Source organism: Bufo gargarizans, unplaced genomic scaffold (genome assembly GCF_014858855.1).
Source record: "Bufo gargarizans isolate SCDJY-AF-19 unplaced genomic scaffold, ASM1485885v1 original_scaffold_1463_pilon, whole genome shotgun sequence".
Taxonomy (NCBI): Eukaryota; Metazoa; Chordata; class Amphibia; order Anura; family Bufonidae; genus Bufo; species Bufo gargarizans.
The window spans coordinates 80,929-102,219 of record NW_025334370.1 but is presented as its reverse complement, the minus strand read 5'-3'; the positions used below and the strand labels follow the sequence as shown (position 1 = coordinate 102,219).

Sequence of the window (21,291 nt, the reverse complement as noted above, 5' to 3'; positions counted from 1 at the left end):
CTAGCAGAGAGAGATCTTTAGATAGAATGGTGCTTATTACCACTCCATTCTCCACTCTTTTGGGCAGAGGAGGGGTTGCAGGAAGCTATAGTAAGTCGATAGTGGAATTAAGAGTTGGAAGGAGATGAGACAACAGGGTGCAGTGAGGGGAGCCCTCCTCCCTGCAGCCGGAGTCCTGGGAAGCAGCTTGTAAAGCACACTGACTCCTTGCAGTTCATAGACTGATTATTGCTAGGGGGTCAAAAGCCAAAGGCACCCCACTCTACCAGAACTGTTATAAAGTCCTGTAACTAGACTAAAGCCAGAGATTGGCACAGCAGAGAAAGAAAGCAAGGTATCCAAGTTAGCCTGCCAGTTTACTCTAAAACCTGCTGGGACCAAGAGAAAGACCATATATTGTCTGGATGCAAGTTTATTCAAGTTAATCTTTATCAAGTCTGGACTCAACTTATTCTCCACCAACTACAATTCTCTTCTTTGAATGCTACAGAGCCTAACTCTGAGGAGCGATGGTATCCAGATAGGAGCACCCTGACACACAGATCTATTCAGGCCACATCACCACTTGGCATTCCTAACACTGGGACCCGTTTGGCCATGGGGGTGGCACGTTCACTTAAGTCCTGACCAAAGGGTCTGAATACTAATGTCAGTGCAAGATTTGAATTTTTCCTTTTTAATAAATTTTCAAAGATTTCTAACATTCTGTCAGTTTCTCATTACGGGGTATTGAGTGCAGAATGGAAAATGGGAACTTTCTTTAGTTTAGCACAAGGCCGCAACATTACAAAATTAAAAAAAAAGGGTCTGAAGACTTTTCGGATGCTGTATGATGTGAGAATGCATGCTAGGCAACAAGCTATCAGACCTCTGCATAGGTCAGGCAGCATGCCTACAACACTCTCCCATAGAATTTGATGAATATCGCCTGTCTTTTGTTTCCGATGGTCCATTTGGCTGCTGTAATGCATATCTCTTCATGCTATTAGTAGCAGTTAGGGGAACATGGCTGCCTCCATAATCCTGTACAGGTAATAGAATAAAAATAATCTACAATCAGAAAATAAAAATAGAAGAAAAAAGGCTATGTACCAATATGTGGTTTAATTATTAATAAAAAATAAAAAAATAGTGATACGTTCCCTTGCACTGCTGAAATGTTTCCTGGTGTAAAAGTTTTATAGATTCTGCCCCCTTTCTAGAATATGCCTACTACTTTCATAAGATGCCCTGACCCTTTTTGTGATGCGTCACGCCCCTTCCGAGCATCTATGGGTGCTGGGGCTGCGTCTAATGATGCAGCACCCTGGTGTTACATACAGTTAGAGGTCATGGAAGGGAGAAAGCAGCGGGAGATCTGCCTACTACAGCAGTGTCTCCCTTTACCAGCAGAGTCCAAGTAGAGTTGACATTGAAGTGTACAGATGTGCACCCCCCTCCTTTATCTCTTATACAACTGATGTTCTGCTGACATGCACATACGGAGATCATTTTCGCGCCTTCTACTTGGGCTGCTCATAATCGTCCCATGGATGTCTACAACGATGATAGCCGTCTGCTCACGCGCTTGTCTTGGGTAGCAAAACCGTTTGTGTTTCTCTAAATGAGCCGTGTGTACATAGATAGGCCTCCACTATGGGAGTTCTTTGTTAAATCAAATGCAGCATGTTGGGCACACGCATGACACTACTGCTGTCTATGAGACATATGTGAGATAGACAGATGGTAGAAAGAGTGAGAGATAGATTGAGATAGATAGATAGATAGATAGATAGATAGATAGATAGATGGATAATAGATAGATAGATATGAGATAGATGATAGATAAATATGAGATAGATAGATAGTTGATAGATAGATAGATAGATAGATAGACAGACAGACAGACACCGACCCCGGGTGTGTCCCCATTTCTCAAATGCTTTGGCAATACTAATGTATAATTTTAGACCTGCCAATAAAGCTTGATTGATTGATAGACACAGACAGATAGATAGATATAAGAGAGAGAGATACAGAGCTACATGCCTAGAGAAAGCAGACTGTGCCAGCAGTGCCACCTGGAGGCGGTGGAGGATGAGGCCCACTTCCTGATATACTGTCCCAAATACTCAGCAGTGAGGGGCATCCACTTTAGGAGACTGTCTGATCTACTCCCAGACTTCAGCTCCATGGAGGAGGAAGAGAAGCTGCCCATCCTGCTGGGAGAGGAATAGAACACGATGGACATGGCAGCACAATATATTACTGCCTGCCACAGACTGAGAGGAGCCTGATATACCATGGACTCCGATACCCTGAACCCGGGGTGTGTCCGCACCCCTTCCCTCCCCCTGTCATGATATGCCTCGGACTCCTATACCCAGACCCCGGGTGTGTCTCCATTTTTCAACCCCCTATTTCCCACATGCTTTGGCAATACTAATGTATAATTTTAGACCTGCCAATAAAGCTCTATTGAGTGATTGATAGATAGATAGATAGAAGATGCTCATTAGTGTCCATCATGGGAGAATTTGCATCTTGTAATTTACTATGAGATGTTCATCCAGGATTTACAAAGCTAACTGTATGTAATTAACAGGAGCGATTGTAATTGCCTACTTTATATGCTGGTTACCTTACCACGCCAGAAGACTGATGTTCTGCTACATCCCGGATGATCAATGGTCTGGGTGAGTGCTCTGTGTTTTCATACATCTTGCATCTGGCCGTAAGACCTCGTGTACACTGTGGTAGAGATCTGTAATACACCATTTATAGAATCTGTCTCAAATTTAGAAACTGAGGAGCAGAGATAGCAGTTCCTCCAGGGTGCCACACAAGAAGACACCAGTATTATAAATAAATGGCACATGGCAGATGGGGACCATGCTGCAGATTTTACATTGAGGCTTAGGAGCTTTAAAGCATTAAAGAGGACCTTTCACTACTCTACAAACTAAAAACGAACTATACCTGTGGGCAGAGCGGCGCCCAGGAGTCCCCCTGCACTTACTAGTAAGTCTGGGCGCCGCTCCGTTCGCCCGGTATAGGCTCCGGTGTCTGCGCTCCCTCTGACTGATTTCTTGTAGGAGGCGTGTCCCTTGCTGCACTGCTGGCCAATCGCAGTGCACAGCTCATAGCCAGGCTATGAGCTGTGCGCTGCGATTGGCCAGACCCCTACAGACCCCATACATTTACACGCGCTCCTGCTCTGTGTAACCTCGCTGCTCCGTTCCCTGGCTTCAGGACATGCACAGGTATGGTAGTGTGGCAGGTCATTCTACAGCTTCTGCGCACATTTGTGCATTTAGGGATCATCACTTTGAAATGTGATTAAACAGTTGTACATGAAATCCCTGGATTTTTTTCCTTTAAAAAATGTGACCTCAGCTTCCCCAACCGCTACCATAGGTGTTCCCCTGTCCTGTCTAACCCTTGTCCATCCCAGGCAGGAAGGTCATGACAACATAGTTTGTTACAGCTTCCACTGCATTTAAAGCCAGTTCTATAAATCCATATACAGTTAGCTCCCCCTAGTGGTGGCTCCAAACAGAATATTTTTTTTAATAATTTAACTCTGAAGACAAGCAGGAGACTTTGAATGCTAAACCTAATATCAAACAGCTATCAAGATATATTTGGTAGAGAAAACATATATTTGGTGGAGGATTTGAGACCCATTCATGTCCCTCTTATCTGGAGGTTCTCTTTCAGTCTGATGCTTTCTTCCTGCAGGTTCCTGTACACATTCTACCACTATTTCTACATGCTGACTAACACGTTGTTCTACGTCAGCTCTGCTGTGAACCCAGTGCTCTACAACATGGTCTCTTCTTCGTTCCGACAGCTGTTCATGGAGACTATATATGCCTGTCCTGCAGTAAAAGCAGCATAAATCTCCCCTTCAAAGACATCACAAGCATATGGATCTTTTTATAAACTTCAACGACTTCTGTATGAAAATACAGGACAATATGATCATTAATCAATGAAGATACATGAAGATCGCCCAGGGGGTCAAATTCTCTTGAAACTGTATTATTATGTATTATATTATTGTTTTAATCACTTATTTTATGTAGCTGTCTTAACCTTTCTCTCAAATGTACACTGAAGTCACGAGGTCAAAGTATATTTATGGTACACTACAGCATTTGTGGATTTTACTGTCAGAGAAGCCCCATTACATTTGTTCACCAGTCCATCCAGTGGCATATCTATCATGGTGGGGAGCAATGTGCCTTGAACTTGCCCATCCCACTGTTCCTACCTACTTGCACGATCTGCCCTAGACAGCAGCATACAACTGGTCGGCAGTCCTTTCCTGAATAAGTGCAGGGGTCTATATGGGAGGGAAAACCAGGAGGAAAATAATAAACTAGTGACAGATCGGCAGCCACAAACAGACAAGCCAGGTCAGACCAAGAGAGACAAAATTAAAAAGAGCCAGGAACCGTAAATCAGAGTGAGAACGATGCCAAAGTCAATACCAGGAGAACAGACAGGGAAAACCAGAATTAGACAAATCAGATACAATACCAAGCCAGGAAGAAATGTCAGGGTCCAAATCATCAGGCAAAGGTCAAGGTCACGGACTTAATCAGAGGTCTAGAGCCCAGTAGACAGAATACTCAGAAGAAGGCTAGTAGAGGAGATCCAGAAGAATTATACCAATCACAGGCAACTTGTGGCCAGCAGATTGACTGTTAGAATAGGCCACGCTTCCTAGTCACGTGACGAGTCTGACATTAACTCACTAGACGTGGCAGCGCCGCCCCTAATTGGCCGGCTCTCCTGCCCTGTTGCCATGGCAACCAGATACCTGCGGCACCGTCTGTAACAAAGCACGCCTGCCGGCACCGGGTTAAAAATATCTATCACTGGGCTAGGACATGTGACCACCATGCGATGAAACTGACATACAGTAGAGGCTATCTGCTGCCACCACCAAGAGTAATTCACCGCATACAGATATATACAGCCCCCACTGAGTTCAATGACAGCTGAATAAATCCACAAGGAGCTCCCCCTGGTGTTGGCGGCAGAATGCAGCCAATCATATTTCATTTATCAAGTCATAAAAACAGGTCCACTGTAAAGAATGGTGGCCTTAGACTTTAATAAAGACATAAGACATTTGGTGGAGTGAAGCTTCGGAATGCCAAAGTGACCAAATTGTCCGTCAGTGGTAGGCTAGCTATATCGTAGCAGGAGAGTAGCTGGGGGCTTCTAAATTAACCTTTTCCCTGGTTGAAAGTTAGTCTAGAAATGACTCTTGCCACCCCCACCCCTATATTATACTGTATAGTATGTTTTATAGTGAGGAAGTGACCGTATATGCAGAGTCACGCTCTATTATAGTGGACAGGCGATACGGAAACAACACTTAGACTATATTGGAGGGGACAGGAGATACAGAAACAACCCATAGATTATACCTGTGAGAGACTCTGTATATACAGCCACTTCTCCATTGCAGGGAAAGGACGCAGGACATTGAATGTAACATGCTCCCCTTGGGTGAAGTCCTATGAGATATCATCAGTCATCACAAAAATCACAATTCCTGTCCCGTACTGTAAATGTTGCCATCATAAATAATTCTACCACTGCTCCCTGGTGATGTGATATTTTCACTAATGTTGACTTACCGCTTCTGTTGCCTTCATCTTTACCGGCGCTCATTTTTATGTCAATTGATTCAGCTGGTGCCAAGTCTGTGACTGGTGGTACAAAACCCCCCAGGGTTCAAAATGCAATTCATATTTTTCATAAACTGATGATGTCACACTGAGAATTGGTAAACTTCTGTAAATAATATGGGTTCACCCCACTTTTAGAACTGGTGGGTGTCCATGGCCTGAGACCACTGGCCATCCCATAGTTCCAAAAAACAAAGGATCCCCTGGATATGCCCCTTTTAGTTTTAGTTTATAGATTTTAATAAAAACAACAGCTCCATCTATAGTAAAATTCCTTTCATTCAGTATTTGGCAATCCAGAAATTCTGATAATGCGGCACAAAAGAACCTGATAATCTAAAATATACCAATGCCAGGACGGGCGACTAAACAAGGCTTAGGAGAGTTCTCCAAAACAAAGCGGAATATTCTCCTTTTCAGTGTCTTCCTTGAGTTTCTCTACCTTTACAAGTACAATTTCCATACTTTTTTTTAAAGACAATCCAATAATCTATAATATCTGGCACAAATCAAATTCCTATTGATGCTGGTTAAAGGAATTTCCCTGTACTTAAGCTAACAAAAGGGCATCCCAAGTTATAGCCCTCTGCTGATGTTATCATTCGGTTATGTATGCAGCTTCTAGGGAGATATATACATCTCCATGGATACAGACTACAAAGAAACTAATTGTAGTCATGTGTTACTTCACAGCCCCTGTCCTCTCTAGCCCTCAGAGGGCAGAGTAAAGCCGGCCATACACCTCAGAAGACTGATGGCTCGTTTGGCCAACGGCCATCTCTTCTGATCCCTTATACATATGCATAATGTGTTCTAAATGGAAAACACCTTTGGCGGCTACTTATCTCCCTAAGATCAAAAGTATCAGGTATGTTCTTTTCACCTGCCCTCAGGGAAGAATCGGGAGGCCCCTATATACTTGAGGTCCCTTCATGCAGAAACCGTCAGGTTCAGAAAACATACATCTAGTATAGCTAGCTTAACACATTGACTGCAGGGCCAGACTACGCAGAGTCTGTCTGTAGTCTGTTACCATAAAGACACATCGATAGGCAGAGAAGCTGCATACACAACACGGTTCCTCAAAAGTTAAAGGGGTTATCCAATTTCAAGGAACCCCCCCCCCCCCAACATGTGCCAGGCCCCTCACTGGTAATATACTTACCCCGCTCCCGACACCGCTCCTGGTCCCCACACCGCCGCTGCTTCTTCTCCCTGCACACGGATGAAAACATCCGGTGTCGGAGGGGAGCAGCCAATGTCAGGCGGGGACGAGCCTCCCTAGCATCAAGGGTACATTCACATGAATGCATCCGTTTTGCGTCCGCAAATTGCAGATCTATAAAATACAGATGAGGTCCACGTGGGGTCCTCATTTTGAAGTCAATGGGTCCACGGTCCATATTTTGCAGCACAGTATAGGACACGTTCTGTCTTTTGTGTAACTGGCATAGATGCGGATGCTGTCCGTGTGCTATCTGTAGAACAGATAAAACATGTTCTATACTTTGCCACAAAATGCGGATCACAGATCCATTGAGGTCAAAGGGGCCGGAACAAAACGCCGACACCACACGGACCACATCCGTATTTTGTGTATCTGTGATTTGCGGACTGCGGTTGTGTAAATGTACCCCAAAGTGGGGTGAATAACTAACATGGACACGTGTTCGCAATATCTATTTTATTTGAAAAACTTGTACATATTAAATTATTACATGGCCAAACCGGGAAATACTGCACATAGCACATACACTTTTTACAAAAATAAAAGCCATTTTAAGATTGACATGCAAACTTAACAGACACCAAGTCATTCCCTAACTAAGTGTGAACAAAACGTCAAGATTCATTAATATGAAGGACCGTGTTCTCTAGAAGTAGGCGCTGACTCACCCATGTTATGTAACATCGCCCAGTCATTGGGTATACTGGCAGGGAGTCGATGTGCGCCAGCCAGAGACTCACACTTCATATAACTTACACAACTTAATGCAAGAATCAGAGAAATCCATGGGATTTCCCATCATACGGTAAAAATGTGCTTATGTCACTTATGTTATTATGACCGCACGCCATCATTATAAAACTGTCTTGAAACTGCTGCAAAATACGGAAAAAACCCTATTGAGATATATGAGGCTCCATTTGTAGGCATCGGTATTAGGCACTTTGTTTGTCGCCCCCTCTGCAATGTGGTACAAGAGCCGTTCACAATTTGTTTCTTGCAGAATCTCATGGAATCCATCAGAAGGTCCAACAAAGGTCTAGTATGGACCTATAGCAGTCTATGGGCGCTGAGTTACAGATCAACCATACAGATCCATAGTATGGCTGTTTGTATGAGCCTATGAACAGGGCGCTAATGGAGGTGAGAGATAAGTGTGGGATAACTGTGTTACTTCAAATTATTCTAAAATATTAACATTTTTGCATGAGGCTACTTTCACTTTTCATTTCATTTTCTTTATTGTCCCAAATAATCTAAAATGCAAACTTTAAGAAATTTTGATTCAAAGCTATCTGCTATATTACTAATCACTTTGATTCTTCATTTCCTATGCAGACCTAGGCGTCTCCCTGGTAACAGACAACAACTAATCCCTTTGTAGTCTGATGCTCCAGTCATATCCTCTTACTGGGGTCAATGATCTTGAATGATCTGGGATCACCTGATGAAATGAGTGTTTGTCCATTTGTTAGGTGATCAGTGGCACCGTTACACTGACCCATGTAACGGTGCCACCGATCACCCAACAAATAGACAAACACTCATTTCGTCAGGTGATCCCATCTTTTATATCATAAGTTGCCGGTGGCACATCGACCTCTGTAAACAGGGATATGCTGCCAACAATATACGCATTGAATTGTAGCAACAATCCTTTGCCTTCGATTAAGATTGCACTGGGCCATGTAACGAGCGCTGATCAGCTGATCATTTTTGACCCAAGTAATGGAACCATAAGCTAACATGCATGTGGCAGGTTCATAGCAAGTAGTGGGTAGATGGAAGAGAATGGGCAAAATCAATCTACATGTTTTTTGGTTTTTTTGTTACCATGAAGAAACATGGGTCTGCATAGGAGCTGCATACATAAAATAGGACATTTTTAATCAAATTGCTTCATTTTAGATACAGGCAAACCTGTGCAGATGTCTGGGTCTACAGTAGGCTTGGAAGGCCCATGGAGATCAGTGTTGTGCAGACAAGGACCCAGTGTGACTCTGTCAGTCCACATAGAACTGGAGCTGTTCCTGGTTGGTATAGCTAATGATGAAAATGAAAAAATGGTAGTACCATTATAGAAACTATCTATACTATGGGTAAGTAACTCAATGGACTTGTCTTTATGGCCTCATGCACACAACTGTGTCCATTTTGCAGCCATCCGTGTACTGTCTGCATCCATGCAGTCCTATAGAACATGTCCTATACTTGTCCACAAATTGCGGACTGTGGACCCATTGAAGACAATGGGTCCACAGATCCGAGGTTTGCGGACTGCAAAACGAACAGTCGTGTGCATGAGACTTAATACTGCTCCTCCTGGTGCCATTTTACATCACAAAACCTCCATAAATGCTGACAATATTAATCATTCACCTTTTAATAAAAAAATAAGCACAAAAAATAATAAAGTTACATTTCTCCCTATTCAGTGCCTAAAATATATACAAATACATATTACATATAAATAAAACTAGGAATGTAAGTGATGAGTTTGTCCGTGTTATCACGCCAGGCATTGCTGTTTGTCAGCGCCGACAGTGTAACAGTTCTGTCCAGTGCAAAACATAAAATAGTCCTATAGTCCTGTCCTATAGGGTGCAGCCGTATGCCCCTGGGGGGATTTCGAACCACCGTATTTTTAAACATGGCGACCAGTCAAGATGAATAAGGGTTTGTCTTCCTTGGCGTTGGCTGTTTGGAACTCATCTCGCAGACGGAACTGCCACTCGTCCTCCAGCTCCAGTCTCACTACGGTCTGACGGAGGGCGTTGCGGTCTTGGCAGACAACACACAGGGTGGCATCTAATCGATAAAAGAAACTGGTTAAGATATATGACTGCAATGTAAAACTAGTTCAAGACATAATTCACAGTTGCTGAAGATGTAGCGGACATACTGAGCATCCAATGAACAGTGCAGTTGAATGTAAATGTACTACAAAGTCCAGCATTTCCTGGCTGCATTCTAGGACTTAGCACTGTTAACAATAAAAAGCTACAAAGCAACATCTCAGTGACCGAAGTATAGATACACTGTAGAAGTGAAGTGCGGGGTACCTCTTGTGTCATCACCGGCTCAGGTATATATACCGCCCTCCAATACTTTGAATTGCAGCTCTATAGTCAGTCCATTTGGTTGCCATGGGGCCCTTGTGGAGAGGTGGCCCAGGGCTTGTTGGTCTGATTCCCTTTTCTCCAGGGTGGTAAGAACCTATCGTTGAAGGCTATGAACACTAGTGTTGATCACGAATATTCGAATTGCTAATTTTTATCGCGAATATCAGCACTTTGAGAATTTGCGAATATTTTTAATATAGTGATATACAGTATATTTTGAATATTCGAGATTAGTACACATGATCCCTCCCTGCTTCTAGCTTGTGGGCCAATGAGAAGGCTGTGATATCTTTGGACTTTAGGAGTAGTGTTGATTGCGAATTTTCATAATGCAAATTTTTATTGCAAATTTTTCAATTGCTGATTTCCGCAATCAAGAAAATAAAGACTGGAGATAACGAATTCTCGAATATATGGCAAATATTCGCCCAAATATTTGTGAAATATCACGAATATTGCCCCTGCCGCTCATCACTAATGAACACCTTTGGAGGACCATATTTTTTTTTATTGAATTTTACTCATTTTAGTCTAAAAATCTTTTTTTCAATTGTTCTTTATTAAACATATTAAGCCATTATGTCACAAAACTGTTTTAAACCTTATCGCTAAATTATTAAAAAGTCATAAACACTTATTTAAGCCACATTCTTATCAGTAAGATAAGAATTGAGCGATAATAAGTGTTTATAAAGTCAGAGATAAGGAGCCATCAGTTGAGCTGCCAGATGGAACAGAGTAAAAATACAGAGCCTGCTACTAGAGAATCTGAAGGCTGTACAGAGAAAGGGGTTCAACATTTTCATAAAGACCAATTGAAAAAAATCATTTTAGTTAAAAATGAGTACAATGCAATAAAACAATTGCCCCAAAAGCTTGTACTTGTAGTTCTGCTACCACTGATGTGAATCGGAGCAGCCCTCAGTTACCAGATCCGTCCACTACATAGTTGACTTCTGGCACCAAAACTACTGCAGAACAGCTCATCATGCCTGGTGTGAGACTCCTGATGATCAGATATTGATGGTCTACCCTGAGGATAGGCCTTCAATAGTAAAATCCTGGACAACCCCTTTAAAGGGTCATGGAAATGGCAGGGAGAGGGAAACAAATACTGGGCTTTTCTGTCTTGGGTGGCAAACTCCAGCATCATAAAGAGTGTCCTGTTTTGATCTTTGCAGTGGGACACCTCCTTTCCATCTACACATACAAAGAAAACTGTGGGACTCCAAATGTACAAAAAATATATAACAATCTTTATTAATTGATAAATAATAAATAGCTTATTCTAAAGAAAAAGGCCAGACGGATATTGATACAGAGAACTTTGCATCGGGTGTTGTCCCTAAGATAGTGATCCACATCTACAAGATATACGATGGAAATAAATAGCACTACTGAGCATATTACTACCAAGATGATGAGATATAAAATCTTCAACAATCACCAATAGATCGTACAAGAACATTAATGTGTTCAGTGATTAAATAACAAGATTGCCCCATAGGCCCACAGGTATGTCGGTTAGGCACAATATTGCATTGGCAGTGTCGCTGAACAAGACACCACATTACATGTAGATGTCTAAAATATCACAAATAATAACTGCCGTGCAGACTACATTGGCAAGAAGAATATATAATTCGTACAGCAGCACTGCAAGTGCATAAAATATACCAAAAGTTTACATATAATGCGCCTTATAGTAAAACAGATGTACCCTGTGACATGATTCACTTGTAATCATGCGCGTTTCACCCTCAAGGTTTCGTCAGGAGGTAATAGATATAGACAGTACAGGGTATATATAGGGAATGCAATGGGAGTATACCTGATAATTATAAATATAATCACCTGCGTTTCCATCTATGCGGGCGCGAGACCACCATGATAGCCGACTTGATCCCTCAGCGCATCCCTGCCGCATCACTGCGCACGTGATGACAACATACGGGAGCACGTCGGGATGTGCAGTGGCTGGGCTTGGGGTGGCCCCGACGCTACGCTGGTTCCCCTGGACACCGTCGAGGTGTCACCACGTGTTGCTGCTCTCTGGAAGGGATGGTAAGGCGTGGTGCACCCCAATGGGAAATAAGTCCAGAGAGTCAGGGTCTGCAGTAAATCAGGGTGCTTCTTTATTGAGGGAATTCAGGTACAAAACAATACAGGCGAGGCATTGGGCTGGCTTCTCCAGTCTCCTCCAAGGCAGAAGAAGGGTTTGATGCGTCTGATCTAGTTGTCCCTCTGTCTCTTCAGAAGGCTGGTACCCTGGTCCAAGGCTGGTGATCCAGGGTCTGTGGCAGCGTATCCCCATCTCAGCGTCTTCTTCTGGTCACTCAGTAGTCTGGAAGAGTCTCCTCTTCCAAGCACTGGTCCCTAACTGCTCTCGTTATGTACAGTTTTTGCTAGACTAGAACCTTCTATTGGGAGGGGTGGAGAAACTCAGCACAAACAGATACATTCTTTCAGCTCCTGTCTGGTAGAGACTTACATTAGAGCTTCAATGATTCAATGACATAGCAGGTTTTCCAGACAAAAACAAGTTTCCAGACATAACAACATAGCTAAAACCAGACATTTAAAAGTTCAGGCTGTCTGCTTTTTGGTAGTAAATGCGTCGTATCACGACCCGATGGAACGTAGGCGATATATCTAAAAGGTGACAGAACATCAGGGGATCCGAGATAAATCAAACCTATAAATGGCCCAGCAGATATACTGATCACATGATTCCAAACAACAAATCCCACAATAACTAGTGCTCAAAACAACATAATTGGTAAAAAAGTAAAAAAAATGTGCCTAAAATCAATGACGTGCATAATTCTTTCCTATATAAAGTGCAAACAATGATATAGTGACTACATGGGGCAATTTTTAAGATAGTTGTATTTAATTTTGAGGGCATGTATGATAGTTGTCCTAGGTTTTTCCCCCCATTTTTTCTTTTGGGGGGGGGGAGGGGTGCACTTATGCAAACCCTTTTTTACTTATTAATTGGTGTTAATAGTACAATACTAGAGATTATTGATTGCACTATAGTCACTTTATACTTTTTTATAAGAAAGTATTATGCATATACTATATAATTTTTTATATACAATTGCTTTCACAATATAGGGGTTTATTGATTGCACTGTAGTCACTTTATTAATGCTTACACTTTATATATATTTTTATATAAGAAAGAATTATGCCAGTCCTTGATTTTATGCACTTCTTTTGCTTTTTTTTTTATCAATTATGGCCTTTTCAGCACTAGTTATTGTGGGATTTGCTGTTTGGAATCATGTGATCGATATATCTGCTGGGCCATTTATAGGTTTGATTTATCTTGGTTTCCCTGATGTTCTGTCCCCTTTTAGATATATCGCCTGCGTTCCATTGGGTCGTGATTAGGGATGAGCGGACCCGTGGATGTTCGGGTTTGCCGGATTCAGCCAAACTTCGTGTCAAAGTACAGGTTCGGGAACCGAACTTGACCCGAACTCGAACCCGAACCCCATTGAAGTCAAAAGGGACCTGAACTTTGGTGCACTAAAATGGCTGTAAAATAGTCGTAGTAAGGGCTAGAGGGCTGCAAAAGGAAGCAAAATGGGGTTAAGAGCAGGATAATTGCCCTGCAAACAAATGTGGATAGGGAAATGACTTAAAGGGCTTCTGTCACCCCCCAAAAGTCATTTTTCGGCTAATTAAAATCCTTATAGTGCGATTATTCAATATATAGTGCTCTTACCTTTTTCTGTGGCTTAGTTTCTTTAAAAACTGCACTTTTATAATATGTTAATTACCTCGCTACCAGCAAGTAGGGCGGTTACTTGCTGGTAGCCGCCGCATCCTCCTTTTAAAAAAAACGCCCCCTCCTCCTGTTGATTGACAGGGCCAGCGAGCGCTCTCCTCCTCCGGCTTGGCCCTGTCTGCGTTCCAAATCTCGCGCCTGCGCCGATGACATCACATCTACACCCAGCGCAGGCGCACTGAGGAAGGAGCGGCCGAGCGGCCTCCTCTCAGTGCGCCTGCGCCGACTGAAGACCGGTACGGCGCAGGCGCGAGATTTGGAACGCAGACAGGGCCAGCCGGAGGAGGAGAGCGCTCGCTGGCCCTGTCAATCAACAGGAGGAGGGGGCGTTTTTTTGAAAGGAGGATGCGGCGGCTACCAGCAAGTAACCGCCCTACTTGCTGGTAGCAAGGTAATTAACATATTATAAAAGTGCAGTTTTTAAAGAAACTAAGCCACAGAAAAAGGTAAGAGCACTATATATTGAATAATCGCACTATAAGGATTTTAATTAGCCCAAAAATGAAATATTACTTTTGAGGGGTGACAGAAGCCCTTTAAAATAACATAGAATAGAAAAAAATTAAAAATAATAATCTTGAACTAGGAGGGGAGGTCAAAGTGGAGTAGGAGGTTGAGGAGGCGGTGTAGGTGGTTTTTGTTGTTTTTTCTTTAAATGTTTTAATAAATTTGGGAAGACCCCAAAACATTGGGAAATAGAAAAGAGAATGCAAAGAGAAAGTGTGTTGGAGTATAATAATGGCTGGGTGCGGCCAGTATACTTGTCTACTCAGCACAAGGTACGGACAAGTCCTGTGGGATCCATGCCTGGTTCATTTTAATGAACATGAGCGGCTGCGCTTGTCTGTGATTACCCCCCTGCCATGCTAAACACACGTTCGGACAATACACTGGCTGCAGGGCAGGCCAGCACCTCCAAGGCGTAAAGGGCAAGCTCAGGCCATGTGCCCAATTTGGAGACCCCAGAAGTTGAAGGGGGCAGACCCATCAATCAGTACGTGTAGGCGTGTGGACACGTACTGTTCCACCATGTTGGTGAAATGCTGCCTCCTGCTAAGACGTTCCATATCAGCTGGTGGTGCTGGTTGTTGTGGCGTGCTGACAAAACTTTTCCACAATTCGGCCATGCTAATTTTTCCTCCTCCTCCTCTGCCTTCACCTTGTGCTTCCACTGTGCCCCCGCTGTCAGGTGTGAATGCTATAATCAGCGTGTCTACCAGCTTGTGCTTGAACTCGCGCATCTTCTGATCACGCTCCAGTGACGGAATAAAGGACAGCATGTTGTCCTTGTAGCGGGGATCCAGCAGCGTAGCCACCCAGTAATCAGCACTGGTTAGAATGTGGGCAACTTGGCGGTCGTTGCTCAGGCACTGCAGCATGTAGTCGCTCATGTGTGCCAGGCTGCCCAGAGGCAACGACAAGCTGTCCTCTGTGGGAAGTGTATCATCTGTGTCCTCTGTATCCCCTCAGCCACGCTCCATTGATGCCCATAAGCTGCTTTGGGTTCCACCCTGCTGTGAACAGGGTTCCTCCTCATCATCATCCTGCAGAACTGTGCCCTGGCTGGACAGTTGTGTACCTAGCCTCTGTTGGTGCAGGAACCCACCCTCCGAGCCACTTGTTACCGTGGAAATTATCCCTCTTCCTCCTCCTCCTGGGCCACCTCCTCTTCCATCATCGCCCAAAGCGTTTTTTCAAGGAGACATAGAAGTGGTATAGTAACGCTGAGGATGGCGTCATCAGCACTGGCCATGTTGGTGGAGTACCCGAAACAGCGCAACACGGCACACACATCCCGCATGGAGGCCCACTCGTTGGTGGTGAAGTGGTGCTGTTCCGCAGAGCGACAAACCCATGTGTGCTGCAGCTGAAACTCCACTATCGCCTGCTGCTGCTCGCACAGTCTTTCCAGTATGTGCAAGTTGGAGTTCCATATGAGGCGGTGAGCGGGAAGGCCGAAGTTACGCTGCATCGCAGTAGTGCTATTTATTTCCATCGTATATCTTGTAGGCGGTGAGCGGGAAGGCCGAAGTTACGCTGCATCGCAGTAGTGCTATTTATTTCCATCGTATATCTTGTAGGCGGTGAGCGGGAAGGCCGAAGTTACGCTGCATCGCAGTAGTGCTATTTATTTCCATCGTATATCTTGTAGGCGGTGAGCGGGAAGGCCGAAGTTACGCTGCATCGCAGTAGTGCTATTTATTTCCATCGTATATCTTGTAGACGTGGATCACTATATTGGGGACAACGCCCCTTGCAATGTTCTCTGTATCAATATCCATCTTGCCTTTTTCTTTAGAAAAATAATTTTTTTTATATTTATCAATTAATAAAGATTGTTATATATTTTTTGTACATTTGGAGTCCCACAGTTTTCTTTGTATGTGTAGACGTCGATTATTTTTATGGTTTAGATGCTGCCTGATTGGACAGGGAGGTTTTTGTAGGTTATTTATGTGCTATATATCACCTCCATTACATGTAAGCTACTTGGTAAGATGTCAGAGCTAAACAATAAAATAGCAACAACACACTTAGGCCTCTTTCATACGGATCCGCAATACACGGGCACCGTTCCGTGTGCATTCCGCATCACGGATGCGGACCCATTCGCTTCAATGGGTCTGCAAATCTGTAGATGCGGAATGGTGTGGAACGGAAGCACGGAACGGAACTACGGAGTGCTTCCTTGCAGTTTCGTCCCGAACTTCCGTTCCGCAAAAAGATAGAACATGTCCTATCTTTTTTGCAGAACGGCCGGATCGTGGACCCATTAAATTGAATGGGTCCCGAATCGGCTGTGGCTGCCCCACGAAGCAATTTGCGGGCCGCAGCATGACCATGGGGTGCACATGTTCGTGTGCAAGAGGCCTTTATGCTGTCTTGAGAAGCCGATAAGCAATGTAACCTGGTGCATTTAATATTATTTCCACTTTCCAAGCCATGGATATAGTGTGAATTTCAGAGAGGGGTCACAATTAAACCTTCAGAACAGTCCTTCTAAGGGCTTGTTTACACGACCGTAGTGCTCCCGTGGCCGTATTACGGGCCGCATACGGCAGTTCCGCAATGCACGGGTCACCAGACGTGTGCATTCCGCATGAGGGATGTGGACCCATTCACTTGAATGGGTCCGCAAATCCGGAGATGCGGTGCAGAACGGAACGGAACCCCACTAAAGCATTACAGAGTGCTTCCGTGGTGTTCTGTGCTTCAGTGGTGCAAAAAGATAGAACTTGTTCTATCTTTTCGCAGAACGGACGGCTCGCGGACCCCATTCAAGTGAATAGGTCTGCGCTCTACATGCGGCTGCCCCACAGTCGGTGCCCATGCATTTGCAGTCCGCAGCACGGCCACGGAGCCCTTACGTTCATGTGAAAAAGCCCTAAGTGATAATTATAATTATGATGGCTGCTTGAGATATTTTACGCTCAATTAGCATCAAGAGACATATGTCATGAGGGATTAGAGGAATGTGGACAGTACAGTCTCTGTGCCTGACTTACCTTTAAGGAACTGAAACTTCTTCAAGAAACTGGCAACAACAAAAGAGTCACAGAGGTGCAGCAGGAGCCCGCTGAACGCCATGTCGGGACAGCTAATGTTAACCGAGTGGGGCCGTGAGCTGACGTAACAGACTGAAATCTGGAAAAAGGAAGGAAGGATTGTATTCACTGACATTACGTATAGAAATAAATAAGTAAATACATATACAGTATATACAGTCTATAGCACTGTGAATGAAGCAAAAGGGTGCAAGCCGCAGGTCTACAATTCCAAGTCCTCACTGATATAGAAGAAATAGAAAAATACACAGCTCTCTAGGAAAATTAAGTGAAAAAAGTGGGGTACTTAATTCAACTGTTTCCATGTTTCTCAAGCTTGAGAAAGGCCCAAGTAGGGCTGAAATGTTGCATGGATATCGGTGAATATGCGTTCAGAAGACAGCCATCTCTCCTGACCCGCCTTATACACATACACATTCTGCTCGGCATGGTCCTCTCCGTAGGGAGAGTGGAGCAAGCGGCAGCCAGACTCCTCTGGCAGTGTCTTTTCAGGCCCCCATACACATTAGATGGTCGGCTGATTGTCCAAAATTGGCAGGTTCTGACTGTCAGCATACATCTGATGTGTGTTGACCGGACCTGATGATTTTGCTGGGGATTAGCCATTTTATGTGTATATTGGCCTCCAGACACTCCCCTGATGGCTGATGTTGGGGTAGATAAGGGTCAGCACACTGGATTTCAACCTCAGGAGATAAACCCTTCCAGCTGACTATATCACGTGTAAGGCCTGTTTAGGTGTACACGGTCAAGTTTTCTTATGCAGTTTTAAAAGCCAAAAACAGGAGTGGGTTATAAAAGAAGAGAAAGTATAAAGGACAGATACAACGTCTCTTCTTTTTTTTAATGCAATTCTGGTTTTGGCTTCCAAAACTGCATTAAGAAACCCAACAGTGTGGCCGGACCTTAAAGGCACCTTTACAGTTTTGGAAATCGGAATCTGCTCCATTCTTGTCTATGGACTGTGTCCAGTATTGCTGCTCAGCTCTGTTCACTTTAATGGCGCTGACCTGCAATACCAGACACAGCCTATGGACGAGAGTGGTGCTATTTTTGGAAAAAAATAAAAAATAAACCTCACTTGATAATTTCAAACAAATGTCAAACTCAAACCTGATGTAGGTTCCCATAGATGGAAACGCCTCTTATAAATCAGTTGGCGTAGAATATTTGTGTAAGTATGTGGTTTATGTACCTGGGGTCCGAGGTTCAGGTAACAATCCACCACAAGCACCGGGTGGCTGCGGTTCTTCACTGACAGAGGAAAGAATCGCTGACTGTGAAACTGGAGGAATTTCTCCAGCAGTAGCTGAGCGGGGGCGGCCAGGATGGTGTGCTTACTATCGGGAGCGCAGATGTAGTGAGCCGAGGAAACAGACAGCGACGAATCAAGGACCTAAAAGGAAAAATCCGGAAATCTAAATAAATGAAGTATAATCCAGAAATGGCAGTAAAGTGGTATTTTACACTATGATTGCACACCTCACCTCCTTAGTCAGATATAGAGGTGAATTAAGATCCCTTTAGATGGGACATTTCAGCAGGAGATTGTCAGGAAGGAAGCGTTTTTTTCCCGGCAATCGCCTACTCGTCAGTGGAGGAGAAAGCTGCATTTACACGCAGCAATGCCCTCCACAGTATGGGGAGGAGAGATCAACTAATGCCATCGCTTGTCCCCATACTGACTCATGGTTTGCCAGCAGAAGGCGTGTTGAGACAGCACAATCCGCTGCCAGCAAACAACCATTTAGGTGCCTGAGCAATTACCGGCGGCACCTTTACACTGCCAGATAAACCTATGAACGCTCATTCTGGCGGATTCTCAGCCTATGTAAAGGGCTCTTTACACGTAGTATAGCCTGACATGGTTTGGATCTTTTGCTTCCCTCAGCATCGATTCGGTGTACATTTTCTCTATATTCTTGTGGGTGGGTGGGCTCATCCTGGAATGATAGAAAAGCTGTGCTGTAAATCCTCTCTTCTGCGGAGGCTGAGGCAGGGAAGAGGTAACATGATCCCCTCCTCCCCTCTCACAGCATGTCTCTAAAGACCCCTTTACACTGATAGATTTAGCAGACGATTGTCAGGGAGAAAGTGTTCCTTCCCGACAACTGCTGCTCATCAGTGGAGGAGAAAGCTGCATTTACATGCAGGCATCTCCTTCACAGTATAGGGAGGAGCGATCGCTAATGCCATCGCTCGTCCCTATACAGAATCATTGTTTCCAGCAGCAGAGTGTGTAGACGGCACAATCTGCTGCTGGCAAACAATGATTTAGGTGATCGCACCAATGACCCTATTAACCCATGAACAAGCGTTCTGACGGTTCATCGGGTAATTGGCAGCACCTTTACACTGGCAGATAATTGCTAACTAGTGTTCCTATGAACGCTAGTTAGCGATTATCTGGCCGATTCTTGGCCCATGTAAAAGGGCCTTTACACAAACACTAAAGGCCCTTTCACACAGGCTATGAATCGTAATAAACACTTTCTTCCAAAAACTGCCCCATTTAAAGGTTCCCCGATAAACAATGAAGATTCATTTGTTGGTGGTCACATTTTTTATGCAGCACCTATAGTATAATCCTTGTTCGCTGGCAGCACATTGTGTAACACCCCAGAGTTGTGTTACGAAACTCTTCTACCCTGCTACAATCTGTTAAGAGCCTTAACCTTGTCATCTCATGTGATTTTACATTATGTCATTCACAAATGTGCATAAACCATGTTAAATTCCATTAAAGTTGTAATTTTCCATGTTCACCAGCAGGTGGCAGCAATGGCTTGGTAGAGACTTAGTTTCAGTTTAGAACATCTAAGCTGGAATAGTTCATTCCAGCTTGGCTCCCCCTCTGTGGAGGTGTGGACTATGCCCACAGCCTACACCCTGGGTGGAGAAGGAAGTTAGGGAGGAGTGCAGCCCACCCCCTGCTTGGGGTAGGATGTGCGTGTTAGGAGCTCCCATATATAGGGAAGAAAGCCAGGATCTTGTCTCGGCTGAGACATTGATCAAATCCCCAGCCTGAGCCCTGCAGCCTCAGCTGGATGAAGCAAGCAGACAACCTCCAGTTCCAGGAAGAAAGCATTCCCTGAGAATATAACTGTGGGTAAAGTCCAGAGACCTAGGAGAAGCCATATTCCTCCTCAGCTAGTCAGTCCCCATAAAGCAGAAGATATAAAGAAGTGCAGAAGCCAAATTCCTGCCATAGTTTTAGAGCTATAAAGCAGACGTCCTTTCCTGCAAGCTCCAGGTTTATAGAGCAGAAGATTAATTCCTGCCAACCATTGCTGAAAGCCTGCTGGGACCTAAGACCAAAGCTGTATTTTTGCTTGGATGAAAGTTACTCTCAGTAAAGACGAGTTTGAACTTTACCAAAAGTCTGGATATCAGTTTCTGCTGCAAAATCCCTCTATTACTCCTCCTATCACTACACTCCATTTTATTGCAAGTGAGCCAGGAGTCCAGCCGTACCCAGGTAGGAGACACCGTTGACACAATTACCACTACCATACAGAGACATTACAACACTCTGGCATTCCTAAACTGGAACGTAAGTTATAACATCTTTGAAGGGCCCTGTGACAGTACCCTGCGCACGCTGCAATTGGCGTCACGAACAAACTATTATCTATCCATATCCTGATCCACTGCATAAGTGGCGCCAGCGTACCCGTTCCTGGTCACTGCAATCGCCCTCTGTAAACAGGGAAGCGCTGCCAACAAACTGGAAAACTGTTGGGGTGGAACAATCATTCAGCCCTACACATCTGCCATCATTATGCAGCTAACGAGCGGATGATGATCAGGAACAGTCATTGTCCGCTCTCTGGACCTGTGTAGAAGGACCCTACGAGAGACATAATTCAGCAACTAACCCTTATATTTC

The 21,291-nt window shown here is 44.2% G+C and overlaps 2 protein-coding genes across 2 annotated transcripts in view; one reads left to right on the top strand and one right to left on the bottom strand.

Annotated features, from left to right (window-relative positions):
• LOC122923313 (neurotensin receptor type 1-like) overlaps window positions 1-5,644 on the top strand; it is a 55,832-nt gene extending 50,188 nt beyond the window's left edge. Inside the window, exons 3-4 of the mRNA XM_044274096.1 lie at window positions 2,585-2,675; window positions 3,721-5,644. Of these exons, the coding sequence (XP_044130031.1) occupies window positions 2,585-2,675; window positions 3,721-3,880 (251 nt within the window). The 3' untranslated portion in view covers window positions 3,881-5,644. The remainder of the gene's footprint in view (window positions 1-2,584; window positions 2,676-3,720) is intronic.
• Window positions 5,645-7,067: 1,423 nt separating this feature from the next.
• The window catches only part of LOC122923312 (protein GREB1-like), a 92,324-nt gene continuing 78,100 nt past the window's right edge, over window positions 7,068-21,291 (bottom strand). Inside the window, exons 30-32 of the mRNA XM_044274094.1 lie at window positions 18,598-18,798; window positions 17,343-17,481; window positions 7,068-9,723 (exon numbers count right to left, since the gene is read on the bottom strand). Coding sequence (XP_044130029.1) covers window positions 9,560-9,723; window positions 17,343-17,481; window positions 18,598-18,798 — 504 coding nt within the window. The 3' untranslated portion in view covers window positions 7,068-9,559. The remainder of the gene's footprint in view (window positions 9,724-17,342; window positions 17,482-18,597; window positions 18,799-21,291) is intronic.